The 12,080-nt window shown below is 37.3% G+C and overlaps 1 protein-coding gene across 1 annotated transcript in view; it reads right to left on the bottom strand.

Moving 5' to 3' along the window:
* SLIT2 (slit guidance ligand 2) overlaps positions 1–12,080 on the bottom strand; it is a 368,482-nt gene that overhangs the window by 74,643 nt on the left and 281,759 nt on the right. Inside the window, 4 exon segments of the mRNA XM_017959289.2 lie at positions 408–476; positions 4,221–4,353; positions 5,227–5,393; positions 7,267–7,410. Coding sequence (XP_017814778.2) covers positions 408–476; positions 4,221–4,353; positions 5,227–5,393; positions 7,267–7,410 — 513 coding nt within the window.

Here is a 12,080-nt window from a genome sequence, read left to right on the forward strand (position 1 = left end):
AAATTTACATTTTTGGGAAAGTCATTACCACTTACCATCTTTTGCTTAAAGTCAAGAATAAAGGCATCGTTTTCTATCTTTCCTTCATTAGTTTGTCATAAAATAACCCATATTCACTATCAATAAAGTATGCAGGTTTACACATTTTCATATTTCTCTGACTACTTAGACTTCGTTGTATTTGTGTTTTTTTGAATACAGGAGGACATCTTGCTATGACACTCCATCGCCTGATTGATAGTCAATGAAGATGTAGCCAGTGGTCCAGAACCGCAATGAGCAAGGAGGGAAGCAACTAACTGTGAATGATTTATATTATCTGAAAGGTTCATTAAATCTTCCGTCCCTTGCCATCCCCATTTTCTGGAAATAGAGTAAGTCAAAGAAAAGTGCAATATGTTACTCACATAAGTGTTAAATGTTTGTAGTTGGAGAGTTCCTTGGGAACCAGTGTAAATTGGTTTCCATCCAGATACCTAAAAACAAGGGAACAATATTATCTTCTTGCAAAGTTGATAGTGGCCTTGCATAAAATAAGTAAACAGTACTTCACTCTTAACTGAGGCAAGGAACCCCTTGGCAATTTTTGTTTTAAGATGTTGTGTTCCAAGCATAGATTATTATTTAAGAAAAGTAAAGGGAAAAAAAAAAAAAAAAAAGCAGAGTTGTCCATGAGTCCGGTTCTTTGTGGTTTATCTAACAAGGCAAGCCTTTGTGGTTTATCTAACAAGGCAAGCCAAGCATTTAGCCATCTGTGTGCAAGCAAGGAGGTTCATTCAATTAACCAAATTTTTAGTCAGCCTTCAGTTTGCTTGTGTTTATGTGGACACAATACCACGAAATTCATTAACTACTAACAAAACCTTGCTGCTGTGGCCAAGACCACTCATTGCTGCCTTAATATGTGTCAATACACTTAGTGAATAACAATGGACACATTAAAGGCATATTTGGGGATTTGAACATATTAGGTTTAAGTTTAAAAATAGTTTTAACCAACACATATCCGCTATGATGATAACATTAGGAGATTTTATGGAATATAAATTGATCAAATGTATAAATATATATATGTAACAGCAACAATCAAATAACCATATATAAGTAAACTTTCCCTTCTTATTAGAATCAGAAGAATAATCAGAAAATAGGCTTTGGGCTAACTGGCAGGACACAAAGATAATTGAATGCTTGAAGTTATATCTATGATGTCACAATAAGGAAAATAAATTTCATCTCCTTCCAAGGCTGTTTTTCCTAGAACATAGATGGTGAAGGGTACAAATGTCTTTCAGAAACTGGGGCCATCTGACTATAGATGTGCACACAAACCCTTCTGGGACATTGAACATGTGGCCCTTCCTACCCCAATGTTGTGGTGCATTTCAAGATTCCAGGTTGACATCGGTATTTTTTCTGGATATAGAAGTAGCTGAAAAGTTGCCTAAGATAATAATTTATTCCTAATATTTCAAAATAAAAACAATGATATAAAAGGCACCAGTTATCAGAAAATATATTTAATGTTTGATAAATAATTGGGTCTATGTTATGACTCATCATGTCTACCTAAATTTTCTGACTTGATATTTCTTCTTAGACCCCTCTCCATTTTTTTCTTTCCTCTACCTAAGTTTTTCTTGATACCACTAGAGGGAAGCATCACCCTATATAGTTCAGCACTCTCTCTTTATTCTGGAAAACAGAGGAAGGTCAAAAAGATTCAGAATGTGCACTATGAATGCTTATATGTAAAATAATCTAAGGGGGGAAGTTATATGGAACTGATTAAAAATAATGGATACCATTTGCTCAAACTAGTCCACCAATAATACTAATTTTTGCCAAAGTCTTTAATTATTTAATGTAATACACATATGAAATTCTTCTAATACATGCATATATGTTACTGCTGAGAAGGATTCTGCTGACTCGGTAAGGTTACAAGAATAAGCTCTCTAGGGGGTAATTCTCAGCAAACTATCGCAAGAACAGAAAACCAAACATCGCATGTTCTCACTCATAGGTGGGAACTGAACAATGAGATCACTTGGACTCGGGAAGGTGAACATCACACACCGGGGCCTATCATGGGGAGGGGGGAGGGGGGAGGGATTGCACTGGGAATTATACCTGATGTAAATGACGAGTTGATGGGTGCTGACGAGTTGATGGGTGCAGCACACCAACATGGCACAAGTATACATATGTAACAAACCTGCACATTATGTACATGTACCCTAGAACTTAAAGTATAATAATAATAATAATAATAAAAACTTGAATTCACAACAGATGAATTAATATTTTTCTCATCTCTATAACAAACTTTCTTTAGAAAAAAAGACTACCTTCTAATAATTTGTAGTAAAATAAATTGAAAATTCAACTTTTTGAATAGTTGAAGTAGCACGTAGATAGCACAGGGCATAAACCAAGCAGGATGTTGAATGGAGCTTAGTAAGAAATGTTTAAAGATTTTTAATGGGAATAGAGTAGAGGGACCAATACATAGTACAGTTAAAACAGTAGAAGAAAGGATTTAGCATCAAAGGTGGTCTGAGTGTAAGTTCTTCATTGGTGTACTCCTAAAATTAATGCTTTGGACACAGAATATTCTTTTTTAAATTTTTTTTAATTTTTAATTATCCCTGCTTTATTTATTTATTTTTATTTTTATTTATTTTATTATATTTTAAGTTGTAGAGTAATGTGCACAATGTGCAGGTTTGCTGCATATGTATCCATGTGCATGTTGGTGTGCTGCACCCACTAACTTGTCATTTACATTAGGTATTTCTCCTAATGCTATCCCTCCCCCATTCCTCTACCCCATGACAGAGACCCTGGTGTGTTCCCCGCCCTGTGGACACAGAAGATTCTATAGGCATCTAGCCTTCCCACAGAGCAGGGTTTCAGAAGATCCCTATGTGATCTTCTGAAATAAAAAACCATTAAGAATTAAATATTCAATTACACACATATACATAAAAAACAGTCCTTCCAGTTGATTAACCAATGTGATTGGTAGTGAGAGAGGACCTGAACACTTAACAGCCGTTCAAATCTAAGAGGCATGTTCTGTGCACATGCGCTAAGATTATGCCTTTTTCCTCTAAGTGTTCCATTCAGGATCAAACTTAGGATTTAAGGAATTGCACGTGATTTGAAAATAAGATCCTTAAAAATTGAAATGACATGTTCTTGAACCTCATTACCTATGTTGCACACTGTCAAAAGTTTGTCAAACCTGCTCATTTGGAATACGTGTGTGCACCTGCACAAACAACTGATACACATCCGCATAAATTACATGTGGGTTTAAATCATTATTGATCCATGGTTCCATATACATAAAAAATAAACAGAGGCAAAGTGATTCAATTGTATTCAGATCAAGCATATCCAGAATATGACATTGGTTTAGAGACAAAGGAATGGAATGAATGGGGCATGGAAGCATCATTATTCTGGCAGCATATTCTCTAATGAATTCCATTCTGCAAGTGTAGCATGAGGCAGCCAAGGGAGTGTGGGCAGTGCAGAAGGTCGAGATGTGTATATATTGGCCATGTAATTTGTGGTTAAATATCAGTAATGAAAATGTCAAGGATAATTGGTCCCATACCCTTTAGGATCTAAAGGACTTTGATTCAAGCCACCAAAAGCAGCATCTCTTCTTAAGGGAAGAGATTATGCTAGTTTCTTCCATATACCAGATAATTATTTATCCCACGTGGTAAAACTTCCTCCTAGGGGTCACAGAGGTACAAAAAGAAGTTTCCCGTACAGAATATCCTAGACTGTAAATAAATTAAATACAAAGCATTTCCCAAAGTGCATTCCATGGGCCATTAGTCTTATAAGATGCTCCATGAGAAAAGGGGTATAGGAACAAATAAATGTGAAAGATACCTTATATTTTACCATTGTTTCTTGAAGAGTCATAGTACACCTTAGCATAGTAAAGGCACTGAGAAATCTTATAGCATAAACACACACACACACACACACACACACACACACACAATTCCCAAGGGCCTCTAAAGTAGCTTTTGCATTGTTTACTGTTTTACAGGATAATAATAAACTGGCCTTAGAATACGATTTGCAAATAAGATTGTAAAGATTTTTGTTTGGTCTCCATTCCTCTGCGTGTGTGAAACATTTATCATCAAGGAAAAAGAAAAGAAAAGAAAAGAAAGACAAGCTCTACTTACAACTCTGTGACATCTCTTGGAATACCTTTCGGCAAGACCTTCAAACCCTTGTTGCTACATCGGACAACTGTATCCAAGCAGGTACATTCAGTAGGACAGCGAGAAAGTGGGGAGCAACTATTGTCATCATTTCCTAAATTGCAGAGGAAATACAGGAAAACCCAGATTTGTGGTCTTAAAAGTGCTAGAAGGGCTTTTATGCCTTTAAATTAACAAACACAAGAGTCTTAAGCTGTATAATCATTTATACATGGGACATTCAGTATTTAAAAATTGATACCATAAGCTCTATATAGCACTGCTTTCAGACCACCTGGGGAAGAATTCTGGAAAAGGGTTTACAATTTGTAAACTGTAATTACAATTACCAACACAATTGAAATAGTTATTTGTACAAATTATATTTTTAATTAGAATACGTAAATGTAAAGTGAATTATAGAGAAACTGCAAGGAAATAGATATGAAGAGACATAAAAGAGAATATATTAACTTAAAAGTTTAGGTCCCTCATTTATAAAGCTCAAATTAGCTCTCTGTTCATTGGCAACAATAATAGAACCTGCTCTATGTACCTGATAGGGCTATATGAGAATCAAACATGATGATATAGAAAGAGCATTGAAAAGTGACAACTAGTATTTTTGTCAGGTTTATTAAACTTCTGTTTTATAAGATAATTTCTTTTCTCCTTTGAAAATGTAGGTACTAAAAAACATGCCTAGGGTAATAAAGAAAAGTTAAAATGAAGCTATATAAATAAGACCAACCACAAATTGGAAACTAGAAAATCTAAAACATTCAGAAATGCACATCAAGTAGACTCAAATATGGAAGGCAAGTCTGAGAAAGTAAGTGTCCCGGTACTAAAACAAAACCCAAACAACAAAGCAAAAGATACACGAGCATTATTTGCCGAGCTGAACTATGCTGCAGATTTGTGCAAAGCTGTATCCGAACAGGCATGCGAATGCCTGACAACCAAAGAGTTGACAAGGATTTCTTACCGTCATCACAAGTGAAGTCCTGAATGGCCACATCCTGGATGGGTATTTCTTTTAGGAAGTACGGTTTTTGACATCGAGGATTTCCCGTGACAATTCTCTTCTTCCTGAGCCACTCTCCCAACCAAGCCAGGTAGCAGTTACAGTTAAAAGGATTGGCCAAGAGGTTTCTAAGAGCCACAGGCAAATGATGCATGGTTTAGTTTGGGGTTTCATCTTCTTAATTCTCAAAACCCTAGCTACCCTCCTCCACCCTTTCTTCACCGGTAACGATTCCTTCTTCTTTGTATTCCCAGACCCCCATTCATACTCAGAATCACATGCAGTATATGAGATGCATTTTTTTTTTTGCTAAAATATTTATGCTTGGAACTTAAACAGTAACAACACTTTTTCATAAGGTAATTCTTCACATGATTTCATGCAAAAAATAAGGTAAGGCAGAATTTGGGGCTTACACAGTGGATCCTGATAGATATTTCATTTAGAAATAATTTAAACTTGTCAGAAATCTGACTTGCTGTCAAACTTCGCACTGATAATGCAGTAATTTAATATAAAGATGAAGGCTGATTACCTTATATTATTGAGTTTAACCTGACAACAGCTAATTCATTAATTTGTCATCTCAAGATTTCCATCTCTTATTTGCTCTAGAGAATAGTTTTCCCATCTAAACTGACAGCTGAGTTGATTAAATGCCAGTTATAAAAATGAATTTGCTTCTACAAATCTCAATACTTTTGGCATCTCACTACTTCAGCATAAACCTATTGACAATCTCATTATTTATAAACATGCCATCTTTAATATGCGCAAATTAGTCACTTGATGTAAAATGTCACATTTTATGCAAAAAGAGGATGAAGTACTTTACTGACGGATGGATGCTTCTCTCAAATTATTTCTTCACTGACTTGAGCTATGAACTTTTTTTCTCTATCTTTATTCCCCTCCTTATAAGTTAGATTAGTATATTTGCATGCCACCATTACTGGGAAATCTTATCAGTTAGATAATTAATAATTTCAAATGCTGCTTTTTAGATACTGACATATGAGAGACCTGAAATACATTGTTTGGAGGTGTGTGGCTTTTTTTACTTTTACATTTTATTTATTCATTTATTTATTTTAAATTTCTTGAATTCTGTCTATAGGCCTACAAATACTCTTTATTTTTAAGCTGTCTACATAAAATAATCTCTTGGATCAGCTCAACCTATTTCTTCAATATTTTGCTAATATCATAGTAGACGCCCTCTAGTAAACAGCTTTTATTTTTGATCTGGTCATCCTAATATATCTCCTGTTATTTCGAATGATTCTTTGTTTTTTTTCTTTCCTTGAGATGGAGTCTCGCTCTGTCACACAGGCCGGAGCGCAGTGACATGATCCTGGATCAATGCCACCTCTGCCTCCCCGGTTCAAGCAATTCTCCTGCCTCACCCTCCTGAGTAGCTGGGACTACAGGCACGTGTCACCACGCCCAGCTAATTTTTTTGTATTTTTAGTAAAGACAGGGATTCGCTATGTTGGACAGGCTGGTCTCGAACTCCTGACCTCAAGTAATCTGCCCGCCTCAGCCTCCCAAAGTGCTGGAATTACAGACATGAGCCACCGTGCCTGGCTGATCCTTTCGAGCAAGTTTGTTGGCAATAACCCTATCCATTCTCCTTTTATGATACTTATACTGAAAATACTCCAGTGTGAGAACAATGGCAAAAATTTGTAACATTTCTTTTATATGCAGCACTATCAAGTTATAATAATTCTAAAATTTAGAATTAAGCTACATCACTGATAACATCACTAGGAAAAATAATTCACTGAACAATACTATAATTTTTTGTTAAAATTTAATGTAAGATAGTAGGTAATATTTTTTAAAAAATTTAAATAAATTTGACATGAACAAGTTTGCACTTTTTTAAGTCCTAAACCCTTGATCACATTTTAATGAAATGCTTAATAATACATTAAATACATTAACAAATATAATAAATGGCTCAAGTAATACATAAAGGCTATTTTTCATACTTACAGAGTAGATAAAGAATGGAGAGTATCAAATGCCCCTGGTGCAACTGTAGTAATTTGATTATCATACAAAGAAAGCAAACGCACAGAACTGAGTCCTATGAAACTGTCATTCCCCACACAGGTTATTCGATTGCTTCTCAACATCCTGAGGGGAAAAAAGGGACATTGTTATGGAGACAAAGCGTCAGGCAATCAATTTTGCCTATCTGAGGATCAAAACGATCCTTGCAAATATGTAGTATTCATTACTACTTTTAAAAAATGTTCTCTTGCTATTAGATATTGCTATGAATATATACCGGGAATATCTTGCAAGAATAAAGCGCTTTGAGTTGTCAATGATTAATCTCAGTTACAAAAGGCACGGTGAGTCTAGGCATGGATTTACAATCCCACGATGAGGGCAAAATGTTTTCCTTTGATGCTACAATTATGTTTGCATGACTGCATAATGTCCTAATTCACCTACAGCTCTCTGAGTCCTTGGAGCCCTGTGATTTGTGTATTCAGGGTAGTATTACATTTGAGGTTGAACAGAAGGGAGGTGGAAAAGAATCAATAACCATCGCAGATGAAGAACTGAGGGCATCTCAGGGACTTACATACTGAGTCAATGCCAAACATGGGCTGGGGGAGCCAAAATGGATAGAATATCTACAAAGACTACACGAATAATTTTATTTATGAAAATTAGCTCATTGTTTTGAGTTGAGAACTTAAAAAGAGGCAACAGTAACAGATCCCATATCCACAATAAAGTTTAAAAAGGTTTACCATGAAAAAATACTTTTTTTTAAAGTCACTGTATTAATAGGGTTAACACTATTGTTATTTCCTTGTTACTGCTAAAGTTTTGGCTCGATTATCAATTATTTGCTAATTATTTATTTGCCTGTCTTAAAAACTGAACAAAAAGCTCAAAGTCCCATGTGAAAATAGTTATGAGTATATGAATAGTTGCCATAAATCATATTCAGAATTCCTGAAAAATTAAATTATTCCTTAACTTTTCTAAACATAAGTTGGCTACTAAAAAAATTGAAGAATGTAAATGGGAGAGGTAAAAATAAAGAAACAAAGTGTCACTTTAAAATTCTAGATTGTCCCATAATAAATAAGAAATGTAAACGTTTACATTCTGCCAAGTCACAGATAAGAAGAAAAGATGATGCTCTCCTTATGAAGGCATCGTTTTATTTTAGAAAACAAATGCACAACAGAAAAGCATTCCTATCAGTGCTTTCCTTTGCCATAAATGATGAAGAGCACTGGGTCTTAATCTTGCTGGAGTCACATGTCCCTGGGGGAAGTTGAAGAAAAGTTTGAGGGCCAGGTGCGGTGGCTCCTGCCTGTAATCCCAGCACTTTGGGAGGCCGAGGTGGGCGGATCACAAGGTCAGGAGATTGAGGCCATCCTGGCTAACACAGTGAAACCTCCTCTCTACTAAAAATCCAAAAAATTAGCCTGGTGTGGTGGCGGACGCCTGTAGTCCCAGCTACTCGGGAGGCTGAGGCAGGAGAATGGTGTGAACCCAGGAGGCAGAGCTTGCGGTGAGCCAAGACCGTACCACAGCACTGAAGCCTGGGTGACAGAGTGAGCCACCATCTCAAAAAAAAAAAAAAAAATTAAATTAAATTAAAAAAAGAGAAAAGTTGTATCTCTGTTGCTAGAAAAATCCATAAGCACACATATGCACACATTTCACCTGTAATGTCAAGGAATTCAATGATTGGCTGAAATATGTATGTGAACTAATAAGTGGCCTATTAGGGTTAAGAAGCCTAGGGGAATGGAAATGTGCTCTCAAAATCTTCATAGCTCCAAGACAAAAGATACCAAGAATAGGTATGTTCAGATAAAACTATTCTAGGATTTTGACTACCCTGAGTTTAGTTCTAAACTGCTCTATGATGCTTGTTGGAACATAACCAGATTAAGGAGAGAGTCAGTTAATATCTGTCTCAGGTGCTAAACCGTAAGCACTTCAAAAACATCCATAGAAATATAATGAAGGGAGAAAGTGGAATTTAGATAACTTTTCACAGGGAGAGTCCTGTGAATGAACAACAAAACAATAAGAAATACTTTGAAAAGTTCCTTGAGGTGGTGTTACAGATAGAACTGTATCCCCCTCAGATTTGTATTTTGAAGCCCTAAGCCCCAAATGTGACCGTACAGTCATGCACCACATTACAATATTTTGGTCAAGCAGAGCTATACAAAAGTTGTCCAATAAGATTGCAAGGGAGCTGAAAATGTCCTATTGCCTCGAGATGTCATGACCATCATAAATGCCATAGCCCAATACATTACTCATATGTTCGTGGTGATACTGGTGTAAATAAACCTACTGTGTTGCCAGTTGTATAAAATTATAGCACAACACTTACATACAGTACATAATACTCCATAATGACAATAAGCAACTATATTATTGGTTTATGTATATACTATACCATTAATTGTGATTTTAGAGTGTACTTCTACTTATTAACAAAAAGTTAACTATAAAACAGCCTCAGGCAGGTCCTTCTGGAGAAGGCATTGTTATCCTAGGAGATGACATGTTATCCTTGCATGTTATTGCCCCTGAAGACCTTCCAGTGCGACAAGGTGTGGAGGGAGAGGACAGTAATATTGATATATTGATTATCCTGACCCTGGGCAGGCCTAGGCTAATGTATGTGTTTCTTAGTTTTTAACAAAATTGTTTAAAAATGCAAAAGTAAATGAATCAATTTAAAAAATAGAAAAGAATAAGGAAAAGAATAGAGAATAAAAAATTCTTATGTAAGAATTTAAAAATTTGTACAGCTGAACAATGTTTGTGTTTAAGCTAAGTGTTATTACAAAAGAGTAAAAAAAGTTAAAATATCAAAAAGTTCATAAAGTAAAAAGTTACAGTAATTTAACTTTAATTTATTACTGAAGAAATACATTAAAAAAATAAATTTAGTGAAGCCTAAGTGTACAGTTGTACAGTGTTTTGTGACGGAGTTTCTCTTGACACCCAGGCTGGAGTGCAGTGGTGTGATCTCTGCTCACTGCAACCTCCACCTCCTGGGTTCAAGCAATTCTTCTGTCTCAGCCTCCCAAGTAGCTGGGATTACAGGTGCCTGCCACCATGCCTGGATAATTTTTGTGTTTTTTAGTAAAGATGGGGTTTCACCATGTTGGTCAGGCTGGTTCTGAACTCCTGACCTCAGGTAATCCACCCACCTCGGCCTCCCAAAGTGCTGGGATTACAGGTGTGAGCCACCACTCCAGGCCGTGTACAGTGTTTATAAAGCCTATGTTAGTGTACAGTAATGTCCTACGCCCTCACGGTCACTCACCACTCACTCACTCACCCAGAGAAACTTCCAGTTCTGCAAGCACCATTCTTGTTAAGTGCCCTATACAGGTGTAGTATTTTAAATATTTTGCACCATATTTTTTACTGTACTTTTCTGTTTAGGTATGTTTAGATACACAAATACTTTTGATTGTGTTAGTAACAATTGCCTGCAGTATTCAGTAGAGTAACGTGCTGCGCAGGTTTGCAGCCCAGGAGCAATAGGCTGTGCCATATAGCCTAGGTGTGTGGTAGGCCATACATCTAGGTTTGTGTAAGTCCACTCTAGGATGTTCGCACAACGGCAACATTGCCTAATGACACATTTATCAGAACATATGTATGACTATATTTGGAAAGAGGGACTTCAGGGAGGTGATTAAGGCTGAGTGAGATTATAAGAGTGGGGTCCCATACTGATGGACTGCCATCCTTACAAGAAGAAAATGATGATACCAGGCTGCTCACTATCTCTTCCTATGAGCAGACGGAAGAAAACTCATTTGAAGAAACAGTGAGAAGGTGACCGTCTACAAGCCCAGAAGTGAGGCCTCATCAGAAATTCACCCTGTCAGCACCTCCATCTTGAACTTCTAGGCTCCAGAATGATGAGAAAATCAATTTCTGTTGTGTAAGCTACTCAGCCTGTGGAAGCTCATTATGGCAGCCTGAACAGATGTGTACAGGTGTAGTTACAGCCTACTGCCTTCCTCCCACTCCAAGGTACTACTCTGCCAGGAGAAGGTTCCAGTATCAAGAAGCAGTCCTTTAACTGCTGTTTGAAAAGGGAGCCTTCTGCTTGTTGCAATATTTGCATTTTACCTGAGACAACTCTGGAAAAGGTTAGATGCAGCCACCTGTGGTCTCTTTTCTATCCTTTTCCTACACATTCCTCAGTATCTCTCTCTCTCTCTCTTTTTTTTTTTTTTTTAGACAGAATCTCATTACGTCACCCAGGCTGGAGTGCAGTGGCACAATCTCGGCTCACTGCAACCTCCACCTCCCGGGTTCAAGTGATTCTTCTGCCTCAGCCTCCCGAGTAGCTGGGACTACAGGCGTGTACCACCACACCTGGCTAATTTTCATATTTTTAGTAAAGACCGAGTCTCATCATATTGGCCAGGCTGGTCTCGAACTCCTGACCTCGTGATCTGCCCACCTCGGCCTCCCAAAGTGCTGGGATTACAGGCATGGGCCACTGCGCCTGGCCCTCAGTATCTCTTTCATCACAAGGCTGAGTGAACGTTTGCCTATCATTTTGAAAGGGCACCAAGTTAGCCCTTGGGATGGGTCAGCAGGTCCCAGACTGGTCCTGCTGGGTGGTCAGGTTTCAGGCTATCCCAGCAAAACTCAAGGAACGCACTTCTGCTCTTAGGTGCAGGGAGGGCTTTGGGGGTGGGATTTGAATTTGGGATTCTATAGACACATCTCACTGGCTGTGGGAATGCCCTTCTCTCCCTCTGTATCTGATAAAGAGCAGA

The sequence above is a fragment of the Papio anubis genome, chromosome 3 (genome assembly GCF_008728515.1).
Source record: "Papio anubis isolate 15944 chromosome 3, Panubis1.0, whole genome shotgun sequence".
NCBI lineage: Eukaryota > Metazoa > Chordata > Mammalia > Primates > Cercopithecidae > Papio > Papio anubis.